Source organism: Cetorhinus maximus, chromosome 8, assembly GCF_964194155.1.
Source record: "Cetorhinus maximus chromosome 8, sCetMax3.hap1.1, whole genome shotgun sequence".
In the NCBI taxonomy this organism is placed as follows: domain Eukaryota; kingdom Metazoa; phylum Chordata; class Chondrichthyes; order Lamniformes; family Cetorhinidae; genus Cetorhinus; species Cetorhinus maximus.
The window spans coordinates 93,059,485-93,080,922 of NC_135886.1; the positions used below are offsets into that span (position 1 = coordinate 93,059,485).

The window sequence follows — 21,438 nt, forward strand, 5'->3', positions numbered from 1 at the left end:
TTTCAGTCTCGCTAAAACTAGACATTCAGTTCTTTTGTACTTCAATATTGTAATGTCACAATGGTATCAAACACCTTAAATTCTGTTATACCTAGTTCTCAATTGAATATGTGTATGCTCTTTAGTTTAAAAGATGATCATCCTGTTTGCTTTTTAACTGTCCCTATTAAGAACGTCTTGACACTCAAAGCATGTCCACAATAAACACAATAAACATGTATTGTATAAATGAGATAGTGAGACTGTTTTTCTTCATTATATATTCATTTATTCTGATCAGACCAAGTATCATCATGCTCAGACATGCTGATTTTATTTTGCGAAGTAGTTGTATTGAATTTGGTACGGGCAATTGAAATAAGTTTTTTCATAGTCACATTTATTCCATGTAAAAGATGTAAAGGAGTATATTTTCATTTTGATGGAATAATGGATCTATTGGAAGGAAATGTGTACCCAATATGGCCAAATCAGGAGTGAATATTTTTTTCTTTTAATGCGTTGATTGCAATAAAACTGCTACTTGAAGTCATTTTTTGGCCAAACATCACTGGATAGGATAATTCAGGTGAAATAGATCCACTTTAAGAACTGAAGTGCTCTTCAAATGGCTACCTCCACTGATACTACAAGATATGAAATATCAGAAGACATTTTACCCAGAGAAAACTTGTCTCTAGATTCAATCATTGAATGGACTCCAAGGGGAATTAACTCAGCTTTCCAATCTAATTCCAAGTGCTACTTCAGAAATAAGAAAAAAAAATCCGTAGTAATGTAGAAGAGAGTGAATTAAGATTCTTTACCATAGGAACCTTATCCTTTATAAATGAGAAGGGTCATTTGTACACAAGATAAGATAATTACAGATAAATATGGCCATTCAGCCCTTCCTAATTCATTCAGCCAGGGGGACCATACAAATTTACCCATTTTAACATCAAAATATTTCTTAAATGATTCTAGAGGTATGCCCTCATTACTTCCTCGTGGCATCCATTCTTTTTCTGGAAAGTGTTGATTACTCTTTGTCTAAAGAAGTAGTTCCTAACATCAGCTTTAAATTTACCTTTTCCTGCTTTAAAGCTGCTCCTCATGCCCTGCTTAAATGTCTGCTTTATTTCTTGATAACCATAGCACCATATGCTTTAGATGAACATGTATTCTTTACAGTTCCAGTAAAGTTGATATTTTTGTGGATAAGTGGCAGTGGCATATTCATGATAGCTTGGGGAGGTAACATTTTTGTGTCTTTCACAAATTTAATTATGTTCAAATAAAAGAAGATTGTCACTGGGTAGTACAGAACTTGAGTATTGCTGAAAGAAGAGACATGCTGTTGAAGTTTGCACTTATCAGGCCAGATCCGCAAGAACACCAATTGTAAAGGGAAAAACAATTTACACTGCATGAGAAGAGAGTGCTGATTGGTTGACAAGTGGACTTTCATTGGTAGAGGCATTGCCATGGAGAATGCACAAGGGAGCAGTTAACTGCCAAGCTTTTGTTTAAATTCAAACCAGGCAGGTCAACTCTGGTCAAAGCATTGCCCTGGGGAATGAACCAGGGAATGGCTGTCCAAGCTTTTGTTTAGTTGAAAAAGATGCAATGCATGGACATGCTCCTTGCATCTGCAAAGGACAGGGCCCTGTGTGAATATATGTAGCTTCTAGCACACGTAAGTGAGCCACACTGCAAACCTGACTAATAATCTTAAATTGGTTGTCAGTGTAACTCTTAGCACAATCAGGATTGCTTAGCAAGTGCAGTCAAATCGCAGAATCACATCTAATGTTAGACACAATGTTTTGGGTTTTGCAGGTACGGACTGGGTGAGTACGGTCAGTACTTTGCCTGTTGTAAACAGCCGAAGGGATGTGCTGTTTGATACGATCCGCCAGTCAGTGGGACATATGACCTACATACCTGGCATTATGCTGGCACTGAAATTCATATATTACATTACTCATTTGTGTGATAGGCAGAACATCTCTTTGGCTTGACAGCAGCATCCTGTTAGTGGCAAATACCACTCATGTTGCTATTGCATAGTAGTAGCGTGAAACAGTGTTGCTCAAACATTTGAGACGCCTTACCCTTCCAGGGTAATCCGAAGTAGACTGGGCACTTTTCAGGACAGAAAATGGCTGCCTTAGGCCCGTTCATGAGTTTGCACGATATACAGTGATCTGATCAGGGCAACCGTTATCCCGCAGGGTGGATTTGATGCACCCTATTCAGCATCAAGCTTGCACGGTGAGCCAATGACTCGGGCCCTATTTTTGAGGTTACCAAGAAGGCCAGCCTTATCGCATGTGGAACTGTAGGAGTCCTAATGCATATATTGACCTGTGAAGGTAGGCTTGCAGTAGACAGTAATAGTGAACTTATTGGCAGATCTCTCAACTAGCACATCAAGGAAATGGAACTCATTTGACTGCTCCATTTCAAAGGTGAATTTGAGCGCAGGATGGGGCCCAGTAAGGAAATTCTTACATTCAGCTGCGGATTCAAATATAGGAAACATATCATCTATGTATCGGAAAAATGCAAGGGATAGGAGGTTAGTTGTCATTCCATCAAAGACGTGTTTCTTGTGGAAACCGATGAAGATGTTTTTGAGTGCTGGGCCTAGAGGGGATCTCATGGAAACATCTTCTATTTGGGCATACATGGTGTCGTCAAAACTGAACTCAACAGCATGAGTTCCTGAGTTCATAAGGTCAATGAATACAGATTCAGATTCAGTGTATGTAAATCGCCGTGATATAGTGACATGGTACAAATGTCTATGGCTTCCTTAAGTAGTACAAGGGACCCCCTCTAGGGCCAGAACTCAAACATCTTTTCTCAACAATATAAAAGGAGGTCCATGTTTCATACCAGTCTGAGAGATCATTCTTGGGACATCTTTGAAAAGTAATGGGTTAATGACAAAGAGAAATAGATAGCTGTCTGTAACTGATAGAACATTCTGTCATAGGCTCTGTGGGCTACCCAGTCTTGAGGGAAGACAAACAATAATATTTCAAGTCTTCCTATGACATTTTGAGCTGGTAGAGTAGCCTATTCACTATTTGTCTACTTTACAAATTGAACCAAGAATGTTTAGGCATGAATTTCTATCACGATAGGAAAGGAGTCAAAGTAAGTGAAAGAAGTATAAATGCAATGTTTCATAACCTTTATACTATATAAGTGTTGACATCTGAGGATTTTGTACCACCAACATTTGATTTTTTCAGATTGTCAATGTTTTTATTCATTGTGTTTATTGAAGTGCTGATGTGTTGACATCTAAAATTGTGGTTTGATTTTTTTTGCAGATATATACGTTGAAGTGAATCTTTGATTTATGTTAAATTAATATATAATATTTTTGACTGCTGCCTTATGTTTCAAATTTGCACATCCCATTTGTCTAATCTTGTGATTCAACTTATATTAGTCTTGGTCTTAAGCTACCATTGTTAACTATTTGATTTTGGAAGTATATAGACTGAAATATTCTTGACAAGTAATGTACTTTTATATTGCAAAACTGAAGTAATTTTCTTGTTTCACTTCTGTAGAGGGTAATGAAACAGGAGTGATGGATAGCCTGCTGGAGGCCTTGCAGTCAGGTGCTGCATTCAGGGATCGCAGGAAGCGCACACCAAGAAATCTTGGTAAGTCGTAAAGTCTAAGTGATGTGCAGCAACAGAAAGTAAGACAAGACCGCATTGCTCAAATGCTCATTTCCTCAGGTGTATTCTCACTAACCTAAGGGACACATTTCAGGATTATTTTTTTTAAAAATGCATTTGCTATTAAAGAAAAATGTAGATGGCCTGTCCAGTAGTCATTTAAATGGCAAACCCTAAGAATAGTCAAAGAAGAAAAATTAAAGTGCCTTTTCCTCATGGCAAACTATGAACCACTTTGCTTCAAACATAGGCTTAATGAAAGTCACTGGAAGGTCAATATATATAATCGGCAGCTTATCGCCCTTTCTTTAATATTTAATTTGACAAAGAGAAGAGCCAAGTTTTAAATTCTACAAAATATTCCTGATAACATTCTTAAATTGAGTTTTAATGTAATTTCTTCCGCATATAATCTTTAAATTTTTGGATCTTAAGTCCAGACTTATATAGACATGCATGCATGTATTAAACATAGATATTAATGACCTATTAGCATTTCTAGTATTACTTGGATATTTCAATGCAATTATGTGTATCTTGCAAATTAAAATGTATTTATTGACAAAACCTCAGGTAAGTACAATGCAAGTTTTACAGCAGTTTCAGCAATAATGAGTACAGACTTTTTAACGTATGTTTTATGAAAACAAGTAAAAATGTTTGTTATTAATTACCTTTCAAAATACTTGGGTATGCAAAAATAATTCTAAAGTTATGCCATTGAGAATATTTTTTGAGCTAGGTGGATAATGCTGATCTAACATATTCAGATGTGCTTACCTATGTTTATCTTTTTAAAAAGTTCAGTCATTAAAATGGATATCATTTAGTCAGCTCAGATTTTCCCAGTTGCTTAACAGATCATTATAACTAATCTGTTAATTTATTCACTGGCAGTTTTCACGCTGCAAAGGGCTCCTTCAATGTAAATTCATCTGTTGTTCGATTAAAGTCAGTTTTTGATAGCGTGCTTCCTGGTTGTTGCAGGTGAACAAAGTCCAGCTAGTCCAACATCCCGATGGCCAGTTGACAAGGGTAAAGGGAAAAAATTCAAGTGCTACTACTTTCCTTCTCGCTTTTATCTCACTTCTCAGTCTAGCTTACAGCTCCTTAAAATACTCTAGATAGATAATTGGCCGTAACCTTTATTTTAAGCCTGAGGCAGAAGGATAGTGCAGGATAATTTGATGGTGGCAAGTTTTCCCTTAATTCTAGTTCTTAGGAAAATCTGTATTTTAGGTCTCTCAGCATTGCTGTATCAATTTCACGTCCAGCTGTTGCCTCTACCAGTGCCTTGGCATTAAACTCAAAATGTCAAGCATTGTACCTAGTCCAAACTTTCTTAATGGAATCTGGCCTTTCCCTGTCCTTCGTACTTCAAAAATACGTCTATGATATTATGTCTTATCTGCTTTTTTTGCCGTAGGGAAACAGCAGCTTTGAAGATGTATATGTTATTATTGCTTTTAATGGGTTCATCTCTGGAATGCTGAACAGAATAATATTAACTGCACTTTCAATTTCATTTTTTGGACTAATTTCCCAGGTATCAGGATGCATATTGCATCAAGTTGCCCGATAGTACTTTTAAGACCCCAGGCATAATTTTCATGAGCCAATTAAATTCATTTGTGTTTCTTGATTAAGTTACCAGAGCTAGTTACAATATCATTAACAGTGTGCCACCCTGGCAGGTGTTTTATAAGAAAAAAAATCATAGCAGTGTAAAACAAGCTTTAGCTTTTTTGAAAGTTTTTTCATTCTTAATTTGATTTTTTTCTGCAAGCTGTCTAGAAATCTGACACAATTCATTTGACTTCATGAGTGTAAAACGTATTAATGCAAATTGGATATAGCCTTAATGCACCGCAATTGATGTTCCTTCTGGTTGGAAAAGTTGGGCGTTACAAAACCTATTTTACTGGCTGTAAGCTATGTATGACTGACCGGAGCTCCAGTATTATAATGTCATCATGCAATATATCAAGATTATGCAGAGTACATAGACCAAATAGCAATACTCTGTCTGCATTTCAGGTTACTGAAGGTGAACTGCTTGTAGTTACCGTGGAGATAAAAACACTGATGAGTTACTAATACTGTATGTTTGCTTCTTCTTTCCTGTGTCCAATTCACAATACTGAACCCATATCCAAAATATTTCCTGCCTCTCTGTTTATGGGTTAAAATAATGTATGCACATTCAGTAAATAATGAGCACATCATATATGGGTGATTCATTTTTGCTGATGGGCTGAACTAACAAGACCAGTGCAATAACCTGAGACAACATCAGGAACTCTGGAAAGTACATTCTATTCTTCTGTCATCAAAGACATTTTTGCAAACTTTATGAAGCATTGTAGGAAGAATGGCTTAACATGTAATGCCTTTGAGCAGAACGGTATGTAAGTGGATCTCCATCAGAATTTTTTTAACAAAATTTAAAAATTAAGATGTATATACAATATGTAATATCATATATTTTGATATATAAAAAGACTCAAAGAATATTCTGGATATATTTGTAGCTCTGGTAGTCAGAAAAAAAAGCTAGTACTTGTTCTGTAATAGGCATACATTACAACAACAACTTATATTTGTATAGAGCCTTAACATTATCAAAATGCTTCACAGGAGCATTATAAAAAAAAATGACACTGAGCCACATAAGAAGATATTAGGTCAGATGACCAAAGCTTGGTCAAAGAGGTAGGCTGTAAGGAGTGTCTTAAAGGAGGAGAGCAAAGTGGAGAGTTGTAAGGGGGAATGCAGAGCCGAGGCAGCTGAAGGCACAGCCATTAATGGTGAAGTGATTAAAATAGGGAGTGCTGCAAAAGTCCAGAATTAGAGGAGTGCAGATTTCTTGGAGGATTGTGGGACTGGAGGAGAGTACAGAGGTAGGGAGGAGTGAGGCCATGGAGAAATTTGAGAACAAGGATGAGAATTTTAAAATCAAGACATTGCTTGACTGGAGGTCACTGCAGGTCAGCGAACAAAGTGGTGATAATGGAATGGGACCTGGTGCAAGTTAGGATATTGGCAGCAGAGTTTGGATGATCTCAGGTTTACAGAGAGTAGAATGTTGGAGACCAGCCAGAATGTGTTGGAATAGTCAAGTCTGTAGTCAAATAACAAAGGCATGAAGGAGGGTTTCAGCAGTAGATGAGCTGAGACGGGGCGAAGTCGGGCAATGTTATGGAGGCGGAAATGCGCAGTATTGGTGATAGCGCAAATATGTAGCCAAAAGTTCATCTCGGGGTCAAATTCAAAACCAAGATCATGAACAGACTGTTAGCCTCAGACTGTTGCCAGGGAGAATGGTGGAATCACTAGCTAAGGAACAGAGTTTGGAGTTTGAAAACAATGGCTTCAGTCTTCCCAATATTTAGTTGGAGGAAATTTCTGCTTATCCAGTACTGAATGATTATTATTATTAAATAACTTGCACCTAGAGAGAAGGAAGAGACAGAGAAATAGGGGGGAGTGTGAGAGAGAGAGAGAGAAGAGGGGCAGATAATTGATTGGAAGCAGGTGGAGAAGGATGGAAAGGGAGGAGACATGGAAAAGCATGGAGAATGGGGGGGGTGGGGAAATCTCTTAAGAGGATAAGGCCTTTGAGATCCTGAGATTGTCTCAGTGAGGGTGTTGCAAGCCCTTAAGTTCTCTTAGTGAGGGAGGAGGAAATATAAGATCCTGAAAATTCCATGGAGAGCATAAAAAATAGGAGCAGGTGTAGGCCATTTTGCCTCTCAAACCTGCCCCACCATTCAATAGGATCATAGCTGATGATCTGCCACAGGCCTCAACTGCTCTTTCGTGCCAGCTCCTCATAGCCCTCAACTCCCTGATATTTCAAAAATCTATCTACCTCCTCTTTAAATACTTTCAGTGATCTAGCCTCCACAACTCTCTGGGGTAGAGAATTCCAGACATTCACTACACTTTGAGGAAAGAAATTCCTGCGCATCTCAGTTTTAAATGTGTGTCCCCTTGTTCTGTAACTATGTCCCCTAGTTCACGATTCTCCCGCTAGTGGAAATATATTCTCAACATCTACTCTGTCAAGCCCCCTCAGAATCTTGTACGTTTCAACAAGATCACCCATCATTCTTCTGAACTCTACTGAATAAAAACCTAACCTGTTTAGCCGTTCTTGATAAGTCAACCCTTTCATCCCAGGAATCAGCCTAGTGAATCTCTTTTGAACCGCCTGCAATGCCAGTATACCCTTTCTTAAATACGGGGGCCAGAACTGTACACAGTACTCCAGGTGCACCCTCACCAACACCCTGTACAGTTGTAACAAGACTTCCCTATTTTTAAACTCCAACCCCCTAGCAATACAGGCCAAAATTCCATTTGCCTTTTTAATTACTTGCTGCAACTGCATGCTACCTTTTTGTGTTTCATGCACAATAACACACAGCTCCCTCTGTGCTGCACTTTTTTGGAGTCTCTCCCCATTTGAATGATAGCCTGCCTTTTGATTTTTCCCACTAACATTCATGACCTCACACTTCCCTACATTAAACTCCATCTACCAAGTTTTTGTCCTCTCACTCAACCTTTCTATATCTCCTTGCAGATTCCTTATGTCCTCATCACAACTTGCCCCCCCCCCACCTATTTTTGTATTGTCAGCAAATTTGGATACATTACACTCTGCCCCCTCCTCCAAGTCATTAATGTAGATAGTAAATAATTGAGGCCCTAGGGCTGATCTTCATGGCACTCCACTAGTTACATCTTTCCAACCTGAAAAAGACTAATGTAAAATATTGCTTTAGATTTTCTGCCATTTCCCTGTTCCCCCGTTATCAATTCTCCAGTCTCATTCTCCAAGGGTCCCACGCTCACTTTAGCCACTCTTTCTTTTTCTATACCCACAGAAGCTCTTGCTGTTCGTTTTTATATTTCTTGCCAATTTACTTTCATAATCAATTTTCTCCCTCTTTATTAGCTTTTTAGTCATTGCTGCTGGTCCCTAAAAAAATTCCCAATCCTCTGGCCGACCACTAATTTTCGCTGCTTTGCATGCCTTAGTCTTTGATTGGATACTCTCCTTGACCACCTTTGTTAACCATGGGTGGTTCATCCTTCTCACCGAGTCCTTCTTTTTGACCGGGATAAATTTTTGCTGACTGTTATGCAATATCTGCTTAAATGTCTGTCACTGCTCACCCAGTGACCTTCCCCTTAGTCTATTTTCCCAGCCCACTTTAGACAACTCTTTCTTCATACCTCTGTAATTGCCCTTATTTAAGTTGAGGACATTGGTTTGAGACCCAAGTTGCTCGCCCTCAAACTGAATTTGGAGAGGGATTGTTTATGAGAAACTCAAAGTAAGAGGCGCAGTAGTGCCTGAAAGCCCATCAGCAAAGGGATGGAGGCAGCTGCGAGTCTGAGGAGTGGCAAACACCTGGTACAGTGTTGAAATTAATGGTACATATATTATGCATAGATTACAGTAGTGACCAATATAGATCCTCTATCAGTGGCATCTCTTCTAATGGAGAAATTTGCAGGGGCACATAGTGATAGGGGATTCAATGAATGATAGGAAGGGATATGGGTAGTTTATAATTTCATGTGTGGGCAGAGGTGTCAAGATGAGAAACAAGCAGTGAGCTGGCTGTTGCGCTTAAGAGTCCAGCAAGGAAATCTGCCACTTTGATATAGTATTCTACTGTTATTGTGAAGGATATGAGGGCAAAATTTCTTCAGGGTAGCCATGGAAACTTGGGAGAATGTCTGCTGTTACACCAGAATGCATGAAGATTCCAAAAGACTGCTTGGGTTAAGGAAATAATTTTAATATTCAGATTGCAGTTAGATCATTTTCAAGGACCAATACTTAGCTGAATATCCACATCTGAGGGCAAATGGATTCCCGCACAGTCCTAAGTTGGGTTGGAAGCTAACACGATGGCCAGAATTTTTCCGTCGGCGAGTTGGGGTTGGGGCCCGCTCGCCGACGTGAAAATGACGCGGGTTGTCGTTGGGGGGAACACCCGACGTCATCCTGCCCCATCCGCGCGGACAGCGAAATCAGCTGTCCGCCCGCTGATCTGTCAATAGCCAATTGAGGTCATTGACAGGATAATTAAGGGCCCTGCCCGTCCAACCTTAAGGTTGGTGGGCAGGCCAGGAGCCCCAGCGGGCTTCTGAAAAAACATGAAACCTCATGAAATCCACTGGCGGGATGAGGTTTCATGTCTGTTTTAAAAAACTTTAATAAGCTTTATGTGATATTTATTAACATGTCCCATCTCGTGTGACTTTGTCACATGAGGGGCACATGTTAATCATTTTTTTATTTTTCTATTTTTAGAGTTTTTTAACCTGTCACTAATCTCCCTGAGATAGCACTTAACCTCAGGGAGCAGTGCGCTCTTTTGCGCGCATGCACGAAAGAGCGCACTTTGACATTTGGTGGTCCCTCCATCCCCGCACAGGAAGTGCATAGCACTTCCCATCAGGTGGCCCGCTGGGCAGGCCTTAATTGGCCCACCCACTCAAAATGGCGGCGGGACCCGTTTCGGCAGCGGCGATCGGCTGCCCGCCCACCGCCGAGCCAGTGGGGCCCGCCCACCCATCAAGGGCAAAATTCTGCCCTATGTGACAGATATTTTAACATTTTGTATCTTAATCGCAGCACCCTTGCAGAAATAACAGATAGTGGAGGCAAATATTGATGCTATCACTGGTGGCACTAGAGTATCTGCCCTGGAAGGAGCATGTAATTCCAGAGTAACTAGTTTACATAGAATCATAGAATGGTTAGAGCACAGAAAGAGGCCTTTTGGCCATTCGTGTCTATACTGGCCCTCTGAAGGAGCAGTTCAGCTACTACCACTCCCCTACTTTTTCCCCATACTCCTGCAATTTTTTCCTTTTCCAATAATGATTCAATTCATTTTGAAAGCCTCAATTTACCCTCCTTTTGCCACACTCTGAAACAATGCATTCCAGATCCTAACCACTTGCTGCGTGAAAAAGTTTTTCCCCATGGCACCATTGCTTCTTTTGCCAATTACCTTAAATCTGTGCCCTCTGGTTCTCGATGGAAACGTCTTCTCTCTATCTGCTCTGGCTTTGAATACCTCTATCAAAATCTCCTCTCAACATTCTCCAAGGGAAACAATCCCAACTTCTCCAGTCTTTCTACAGAACTGAACATAGGCAGTTTCCACTATAGTTGACATAGAAGCTTATAATTATCAACTGTTCGGGGGAAACAGGAAGTGTATGCAGAGGTAATTTTTAATTGATATAACAAATGTATGTGTACAGAACAAAAGCATGTTTGATTCTTCCTAAACAGCATCACATAGGCCAGCATTTTGCCATCATTGGGCGGGCTCGGCGAGGATGAGTGGAAGCGGTTGGGAAGCTGACCACCGCCCACAATTGGGCCACGACCGCAATTTCACACTAGCGGGCCAATTAAGGCCCGCCCAGCCTGAAGCTCACGCTGCAGCACACAGCACTGCCTGTCTGCAGGGGGAGGAGGGCGAGCAGGGAACTTCGCGGTGCGCACAGAAAAAGCTCCCTGAGGCACACAGCTTCCTCAGGAAGCTGAAGATATAAAAAAATCAAAAATAAAGAATTTAAAAATGTTAAAAAAAAAGCGTGTCCCCCCATGTGTCTCTGTCACATGAGCAGGGATATATGTTAGAAATTCGTATGAATTTTTTTAATAATGACGGATCAAAACCTCATTCCACCCGTGGACGAGTTTTGCAAAAAATGCAAAGGCCACTTGGCCTTTTCGCCTGCCCGCCAACCGTAAGGTTGGACGAGCAACAAAAAATTTAATTCAATTAGGTTTTTAATGGCCTTATTAGGCCTGTTAATTATTGGCTGGTGCGCTGCCAACTCCTGCACACGCCTGCTGACTGAAATATCACGCGAGTGCACGATGACATTGGGACGGTCACCCGACGTCATCGCGCGTCATTTTACGCTCGTTCGGGTTGGGCACGCGCCCACCCGCCAAGCAGAAAATTCTGGCCTTAAATAAAAGCCTTATTTTCGTGAGTAACTGCACCATAACCAGAAAGTAAACAAAACAATGTTGGTGGTTGGAAAACAATTAGCTGTTGAGTAGATAGCAAAATTCAAGTCCCAAACAGCATTTTGTATTTACCTATTGAATTAGGTTGTTGCTATTTGGAAGTATTGACAATTGCAGCTTCGAGGAATAGGCTCCTTTGAAAACTAAAGTACTACAACTTGCTATTTGAATTTTAAAAAGGAAAAATAGTTTATAATTTATTGTAATAGTTTCAGCTGATTTTAGAAGGTTTCAAATCTGGACTGTACACGCCTCCATCATGATGTCATCCAGTGCCCAAGGGAATACCTTACTCCTAATTTATAAGTCATTTTTAAGTGCTAACGCTCCAGCTTTTAAGCCTGCTGTCACCACGACAGTTGTTAGTGAATCACAGATTTTTATATGTTGAATAATTAGCAGAAGATAAATGTGAAGGGCTGTAGTTAGGTGTCAATAGAAAATGAAAATAAACATGTAGCTCTGGGAAGAATTAAAATACCTCTGAGGTATACATATCTGAAACAATTTGATATGTCATTTTTATATGAACTTGTGCTTGAAAATGTTTGAGTTCCAACTAGACATAGCCCAATTTCTTTAGAGTGCTGTTGGAAAGTAAAAATGTTAGCACAGTTACCTCTGGTCCCTCATAATACAATTGCTGGCACTTTTCTATACCTCATCTATATATTTCCCCATCCTCCGCACCCACCACCATCCCCAGCAACATTACTGACAAGCCTGAGGTCAGCTTTCAAATGCATGGAGACCATATGCAATTTGTTTGCAATCCTTTTCAACTGTTGATTCCACAGTCGGCCTTTCTCATTACCTGTTATGAGTGAACTGGATCTTTACACTGCTCAACATTGACCAGACAGAAATCACCCTGTTTGACCACCAAAAACATTGCACCCTGGATCTGATTCCAGCTCCTTTCATGTATGGCTGCTGAAACTAAACCCAATGCTGCACAGACTCAGTGTCCTGTTGGATCTCAAGTTGAGCTTCAGTTATCACATTCAGGCCATCAAACCATATACCACTTGTTTGTCCATTCTGCTAGCCCATGTGTGTACTGTTGCAGTTGATTTGGTATCATCCCAGACGGTCTTCACATTTTTCATGAAGCCTCATCCACAGGCGGGATGAGGTTTCATGAACTGTTTTAAAATCTAATAAAAATTTATACATTTATTCTTTGACATGTCCCAGCTCATGTGACCGTGTCTCGGAGATGCCTCAGGAAGATTTCTGCGATCTTTCGCGCACATGCGCGAAAGAGAACAGGGAGCCACTCAGGGAATCCCCTCCCTCACTTGCACAGAGAGCGCTCAGCGCTTCCGGGCGCGCGTCACGATGGGCAGGCCTTAATTGGCCTGCCCATGTAAAATGGCAGCGCAGACCCAATTGGGGGCACTGATCGGGTTTGCACCCACTCCTGCACAACGCCCCCCCCCTCCCCCACAACGGAGGGACGTTTCTGGCCATAGAGAACAATTGCTGGAAATTACAGGAAGGTGCAAAAACAAAATAGATGAGGTTATGGAGGACTTCAATTATCTCAATAGTCATAGTGTAGGGAGTCTGAAGTGTGTTCAGGAGAATTTTCTTGATTAGTTTGTTTCTGGCCCAACAAGAAAGGAGGCAATGCTGGACCTAGCTCTGGGGAATGAGGGGGTAAATTGATCAAGTGTCAGTAGGGGAACATTTAAGGACCAATGATCGGATTATTGTAAGGTTTAGGCTAGTGATGGAAAAGGACAAGGAGCAATTTAAAGTAAAAATACTAAATTGAGAAGGGTTTTCACTGGTGTGAGAACAAATCAGCCCCTGGTGAATTGGAATCAGAGATTGACTTGCAAAACTGGAATGGAACAATAAAGAGGAGACGATTTGGGTATTGTTGCGGTACATTCTCATAAAGGAAAAAAGTAGGATGACCCAAGCCGTACTTCCCTAGATAATGAAGAAGATAGGGAGTAAGATGAAGCTGAAAAAGGAAGCATGTGATAGATGGCAGATTGATAATAAAAGTGAGAACAAGACTGAATATAGCAAGTTCAGAAGGGAAATCAGGCAAAGTGAGAGTATAAGCAGAGACGGGCAGCTAGCAAAAGGAATGCAAAAGTCGTCTTTAAGCATATAAATAGTAAAAATGTAATAAGAGGAGGTGAGCTGATTAGGAACCAAAAAGTGGGTCAGGGGGCATTTCTCAACTACTAAATGAGTACTTGCCACCTGTCTTTACAAAGGAATATGCTGCTGCCGAAGTCATAGTGAAGGAGGAGGTAGTTGAGATACTGGATGGGCTAAAAATTGATTTTAAAAAGGAGGGTATTAGAAAGGGTACTTGAAGTTTGACCAGACCAGATGGAATGCATCCGATGCTACTGAAGGAAATAAGAGTGGAAATTGCAGAGCCACTAGCCATAACCTTCTATTTCTCCTTAGATTCCTTAGGTGCCAACGGACTGGAAAATTGCAAATGTTACACCCTTATTCAAAAAAGGGTGTAAGGATAAACCCAGCAATTACAGGCCAGTCAGTTTAACCTCGGTTGTGGTAAAATTTTGGGACGATAATCCGGGACAAAATTAACAGTCATTTCGATAAGTGTGGATTAATTAGGGAGCGCCTACATGAATTTGTTAAAGACAAAGTGTGTTTAACTAACTTGATTGAGTTTCTTGATGAAGTCATAGAAACAGTTGATGAGAGTAATGAGGTTGATATATATATATAGACTTTCAAAAGGCATTTGATAAAGTGCCAGTGAAGCTGAAACCAATGGAATAAAAGGGAAAGTGTCAGCATGGATACATAAATGGTTGAGTGACAAGGAACAGCAAGTAGTGGTGAACAGTTGCTTCTCAGATTGGAGAAAGGTATACAATGGGGTTATTAGGACATTGCCTTTTTTGACCTGTATTAATGACCTAGACTTGGAAGTGCAGGGTGCAATTTCAAAATTTGCAGACGACAGAAAACTTGGAAATATTGTGAACTGTGAAGAGGATAATGATAGACCTCAAGAGGACATCAGCAAGCTGGTGGAATATGCGGATATGTTGCAGATGAAATGTAATGCAGAGAAGTGTGAAGTGGCAGATTTCGGTAGGAAGAGTAGGCGATGCAGTACAAAATAAAGGGCACAATTCTAAAAGAGATGCAAGAACAGAGACCTGGAGGTATATATGCTCAAATTGTTCAAGATGGCAGAGCAGTTTGGGAATATGGTCAAAAAAGCATACAAGTTCCTGGGCTTTTCAAATAGAGGGATAAACTAGGAAATTATGATGAACCTTTACACAACATTGGTTCAGCCTCATCTGGAGTGTTTTATCCAATTCTGGGCACTGCAGTTTAGGAAGGGCATGAAGGCTTTAGAGAAGGTGCAGAAGAGATTTACGAGAATAATTCCAGGATGAGGGACTTGAGTTATGTGAATAGAAGAGAAGCTAGGGTTGTTTCCCCTGGAGAAGGTTGAGGGGAGATTTGATCAAAGTGTTCAAAATCATGAGGGGCCTACGCAGAGTAGATAGATACTGTTCCCATTGGTGGATGGGTTGAGAACCAGAGTGCACCAATTTAAGGTGATTACAGAAAGAACCAATGGCGACATGAGGTTTTACAAAATGAGTAGTTAGTTAATGCACTACATGAGAGGGTAGAGGAGGCAGATACAATCATGGCTTTCAAAAAGGAATTCGATAAGCACCTGAAGAGAAAAATCTCATTTGCAAGGCTACAAGGAAAGGGTGGAGGAATGGGACTAGCTGAAGTTGCTCTTGCAAAGAGCTGGCACAGACATGATGGGCTGAATGGCCTCCTCTTGTGCTGTAAACATTCTATGATAATAAGATGCTATATGAAGTACTGTTATTTATATTATTTCCTTAGAATCTTAAGTTAGCCATAGCTATGTTTCACTAGGATATACCTTCACCATTAGGTTTTACACTTGAAATTGTTTATCATCGCATCTCAAAGTGCAATTAAGATATCTAAATCATAGGATTACATTGGATATACAGCACAGAAACAGGTCGTTTGCCCAACCAGCCCAAGCTGATGTTTATGTTCCACTCAACCCTCCAGCCATCTTTTCTCATCTAAATTTATCGTCGTAACCCCCTATTCCCTTCTCCCTCATATGCTTGTCTAGCCTCCCCTCAAATGCATCTGAACTATTCACTTCAACCACTCCCTATGGCAAACGTACCACATTCTACAACTCTTTGGGTAAAGAAGTTTCTTCTGAATTCTTTATTGGATTTCTTGGTGACCATCCTATATTGATGGCTTCTAGTTATGTTCTTCCCCACAAGAGGAAATATTCTTTCTGTATCCACTCTTTTAAAACCTTTCATAATTTTAAAGACCTGTATTAGGTCACCCCTCAGCTGCCCTTTTTCAAGAAAGAGACCCAGTCTGAATCCTTTCTTGATAAGTATACCCATGTACTTCTGGTATCGTTCTTGTAAATCCTCTTTCCAACTTCTCCAGTGTCCCTATATCCTTTTTCTAATATGGTGACCAGAACTACACACAAAACTTGTAAGTAGGTCTAACCAAGGTTTGATGCAGGTTGAGTATAATTTCCCTACTTTTCAATTCTATCCCTCTAGAGATAAAGCCTGGCACTTGATTTGCTTGTTTAATGGCTTCGCTAAGCTGTGGCACAACATTTCGTGGTTGGTGAATTTGCACTCTGAGAACCCTTTGTTCCTCTATCCTACCCTAGACTTACCCCTTACAAGTAATAAGTGACCTCCCTATTCTTCCTACCAAAGTGCACGACTTCGCATTTATCTCTGTTGGACTTTATTCGCCAACTTGCCCAGCAACATTTGATCCTGACAGAAATGGGAACATTATAAACTCCTTGAAGTTGCTCACTATTCAGACAGTGTTTATGGCCTTCAAACATACACATTCTTTGATCAGTTTAGTATGCTTTCAGATCTTCCCTTTTCTTGAAAGCGTTGACTCTTACCAAATCCTCAAGTTCTTTAGCTCAATCGTTCATCTCCTATAAACAAGTTGAAGCAGGGCTACCTTTCTCGTGTAAAATGGAACTCAAACTGTATCCCCTTCGAAAATTCTTTAGCTGGTGCATGTTGTCCAGCAAGTATCATTTTAGCAAAAGCTTAGCACAGCAACTGTGCTATTGACAAAGGTCTGTACAGCAATCAGTTATTTTACCCTGCATTAATCTTGAAACATAATTGTTATACCCCATTATATTAGAGGATAAGGCTTTCTTAAAAGACTGAAATGAAGGAGGACATTTTGTGTCAAAGTGAATCAGACTGCAAAGCCACCAGCTTTCTGTGCAAAATAAAAATTGCCAAAGTTGGTACAGCTCTGTGTGTAATCACGTTCTGAGAGAAGACTCTCTAAGTGGCATATCAGTAAGAGGTATAAGCAGTTCATTTATCACCATTGATGACTCTCAGTTATTTAAACATTTATAAATTTAGGCACCATGATGAAATTCCCCTTGTCCACAAATGGCATCAGTAGTAATCTTGTATATGATACATAACAATGATTAACAAGAAAATGTTGCATTTTCTTCCATGACCCAATTGTCCCAAACCACTTAGCAGCCAATGAAGTATTTTCAAAGTATATTTTCTGTTGGAATGTAGGAAAAACAGTCAATTTACGCACAGCAATCTCTTACAAACAGCAATTCTGATAATGGCCAGATAATCCATTTTTAGTGGTGTTGGTTGATAGATAAATATTGGCCAGGACACTACGGGAGCTCCCTGGCTCTACTTCAGAATCGTGTTGTGGAATCTTTGTGACATCTGTCACATAAGCTGGGACATGTTTTTAATTCAAAAATTAAGTTTTTATTAATGTTTATTTGCTTTAGGAAACCTCATCCCGCTCTTGGATGAGGTTTCCTAAAAAAAATGTAAATGACGCTCGACCTTTCTACCTGCCCACCAACCATTAGGTTGGGCGAGCAGCGCAAATTTTAAGTTAATTAAATTGCTAATGGCCTTAATATGCCTTTTAATTATTGGCGCATGCCCGCCGAATGAAATATCACGAGACTGCGCGATGACACCGGGATGCACACCCGACGTCATCACCCGTCCTTTTACATTTGAGTGTGTCGGGTGTGCACCCAGCGTAATATTCTGCCCTTGAACTCAACCTTTTGACTCAGAGATTGGAGTGCATAACCAACTGAACCTCAACCAACTGCTGGAATGCATATATAACTTTCTGACACGATAGACCATAGCCCTGCATATTTGTGTACACTACAGTACAACTATGAATAATGTAGTCATAAATAATTTGAGGATATAACACTTTGTTTTTAGTTCACAAGTTGGTTGCGATGGGTGAAGAATTTTCTGTTGAAAGTATTTCCCAAATGTGTTCATGAAAATTATTCGAACCATATCTTTTTTTAAAAAACAGTCTACCAAGAAAGACATCTATCTTGTTGGATGTTCTTCCTTCTAGACAAATGTGGTGCCGTTATTGGTGGGGATGGCTGTCTGCATTCTGAAGTTTTTTTTTATTCATTCATGGAATGTAAGCATCGCTGGTTAGGCTAGCATTTACTGCCCATCCCTAATTGCCCTTGAGAAGGTGGTAGTGAGCTGCCTTCTTGAACCGCTGCAGCCCATGTGGTGTAGGTACACCAGGTGCTATTAGGAAGGGAGTTCCAGGACTTTGACCCAGCGACAGTGAAGGAACGGCAATATATCTCCAAGTTAGGACAGTGAGTGGTTGAAGAGGAACTTCCAGGTAATGGTGTTCCCATGTGTGTCAATTTATTTTCAAATATGCCATGATTTTGGACTGGCTTGGGAACCAATCCAGAGCTGCCTTACTAGAAAATTCATGCTACCAATTAAGCGCATTTCATCTTTATTTGTTAAAAAAATATAAACTGCTGATTCCAAAACTTGCTGCATTAAAATAGTTTGTGAAGAAATTCTAAAGGGGAACAATAGGTGGCTTATAGTTCCTAATGCATATTGTATGCTCTAACAAATGGCAAAGAGAGCATTCACTTTTTAATTATGAAAAAGGTACTCAAAGCCACCATCAAAATTATTATGTATGTTTCTGACAGCTACCTTCAGAATACTTCAGATCAAATTCCACCATTCTTCTTAAATTGGTGATCTACTAATAAGAGGAGAAGGAAAAGATCAGCCAGTCATCAAATGGGGCAGAATTTCACCCATGTCAGGCGGAGGCGGTCGGGAAGCTGACCGCCGTCCGCGATCGGGGCCGGAAGGCAATTTCACATTGGCAGGCCAATTAAGGCCCCTCCAGCATGAAACGCGAGCGGCAGCTGCCTGTGTGGGCATGATTTTTGTAAAGTATTCTAATTGCCACCTTCACCAGCCCAGATGTGTTCAACAGGTTTGTAGCATCGTAAAAACACAAAAATTATGAAGTTCGCCTGAAAATTATTAAACTTATCTATATGTATCTTCTTTGTCAAATATGTCAAAGAATATTTTCCATTAGAGACTTCAGGATGGTATTGAAGAGGGAGAAAGGGCCACTCAAGTTTTAACACTCATTCCACAAGGTGAAGAGAGTTAAAATCCCCCCCTTTAGAGTCAGGCTTGAATCCATGGTCTTTTGACTCAGATGAATATGCTACCAACTGCGCTAAGTTGGCGCTGAAGCATTCATTGAATATTTCATATTGCAGCATTGAAATAAATTATTGTAAGCATTAAAGAACGCCAATTACATTAAAGTTCAACACCGCTAAATGATAATTGCAGAAAATAGTAATTAAGCCTATTTGTTTTCATATGCATGCACGGTTTTGTGTAACAATTTATGTGCACTGAGGTTAGTTCTGGTAGCTGCCTAGATTTTGAAACATTTGATAACACTCCTACTATATTTAGGGAAAGCTTTCAGGTGTTAGTTTACACTGTTTTGAAGTGCTATGATGGGATCTGTTAATTTTATGTCGCTTTAAAAAGTAGGTGTAAATATCCACATTCTAATATAAGAACAGAAGTTTTATAACAACAGATATCTGAGTGATTGATGAGCAGAAACTTTCTTTCTAATCCTATTACTGGCTGTATACTCACCAAAGTGGTTTCAAAATTGCTTTTTTCAGATTTTTATATTAAATTCTGCTTCTATGGTGATCCTTAATGCAGAAAAATTATTCTTTCACCTACTGTTTATTTAAATGCCACAGGGTTTAGATAATATTGGGCACATTTTTATTTGTATGTTTTAAATATATTAAAATCTCTTGTTTCAATAGATGTAAATTATTCAGTTTAAGAAACGTATAGTGTAAAGTAACATTAAAAAGCTTTTTCATATATAGGAATTATAGTCAGAACCAGATAAAATCTCGTCTATTACTACCGCAAATCATTTTATATTCCGAAACTAAAAATTTGGTTTTGTTCTCCCCCAACTTGGTTCAATGGTGAAACAAATCTAATATGATAACTTAATGCTTTGTAATATAATTTCATCCTGCTCCAGAGAGAGAATCTTGTAATGTTTTCACTATATTTTGTACTGTTGTCTAAAATTTGAGTGATAAGGAAGCATGCTTTTCTCAGTGAAGACCTGACTACCGAACAAGGGTGAATTGACTTGGGTCTGTGGGTCTGGTATATTGTTTCAGTCATGACATTAACACTTATGACATGATCCAGTCTACAAAAAATTAAGTTTGATCATCATCCATGATCCCAGGATGGCATTCCAGGTTTAACTAAAATTCTAGCCCCAAGCTGTGTGCGTTGTGTCTCTTTTTTTGTATTTTCTAGTCCTGTCTCTGACCAACATTTGCAGATTCCCATATATAGGCTTCAGGGCATAACTGAAAAGTGGTTTCAATTTTTATGCTGTATACTGATCATTTCCCCATGACATTCAAAATGCCACTGCCTTCTAATGGATACTTAGGCCTGAAGTAATCCTGGCCATTTTTGTATGCTGTTTATTTCTGGTTGATTCCTTCAATGGCTATTGAGGACCAATAATTGATGCTTCAGGCCTGAGGTCTTTGTCCTTTTTGGCTGTTAGATAATTTGGACTCCAGACAACACTGGTTGCTTCTTTCAAATGATGCTGAACACTAATGGATGCTCCAAGCCTCTGCTGGTTCTGACAGCTTCAGTGGTTGAATGATGCACTGGCTGCTGCAGCACATTTGTCAGCACAAGTCATTTGTTGCTTTCATATTAAGATCCAAATCTTGTCAGCAGTTCATAACATTGAAAATATATTTTCAAAACGGTGGCTTTTGTAGGACATGTGAGATAAACTGCGTATAAACTTCATTTCCTACATTGGAAATAATCCTTCAGTGATTCCTTCACTTCTCTCCCCAACCTCCCACAAATTTGCTAATTCTCAGTTCCAAGTTGATAGGAGAAAAGAAAATAGTAAGAAAAAGACACTCTAATCAGGAAAAGACTATGCAATTCAAGTTTTACATGTATTTCACAAAGTTATTTTTCAACCATAATAATCTTTTTTCATGGGATTACCCCACACCTTAGTTCATATCCAAAAACAAATCAATTAGGAGTTGTAAGACATTTTCATCAGTTGTCTGAAAGACTTCCCTTCCCCAGATAAAAACAGATTTGATATGCAGCTAAATATAGCCTTTTATTTCTCTCAAGTGACAGCACTGATTTTCTG

At 39.7% G+C, this 21,438-nt stretch overlaps 1 protein-coding gene across 7 annotated transcripts in view; it reads left to right on the forward strand.

Annotated features, from left to right (window-relative positions):
- Nucleotides 1-21,438, forward strand: part of diaph2 (diaphanous-related formin 2) — an 855,920-nt gene that overhangs the window by 752,455 nt on the left and 82,027 nt on the right. For 6 of the 7 annotated variants that reach the window (XM_078547238.1, XM_078547236.1, XM_078547234.1 and 3 more), the window contains 2 exons: nucleotides 3,573-3,668; nucleotides 4,674-4,721. In XM_078547238.1, the coding sequence (XP_078403364.1) occupies nucleotides 3,573-3,668; nucleotides 4,674-4,721 (144 nt within the window). The remainder of the gene's footprint in view (nucleotides 1-3,572; nucleotides 3,669-4,673; nucleotides 4,722-21,438) is intronic. The other variant, XM_078547237.1, reaches the window with a different exon arrangement.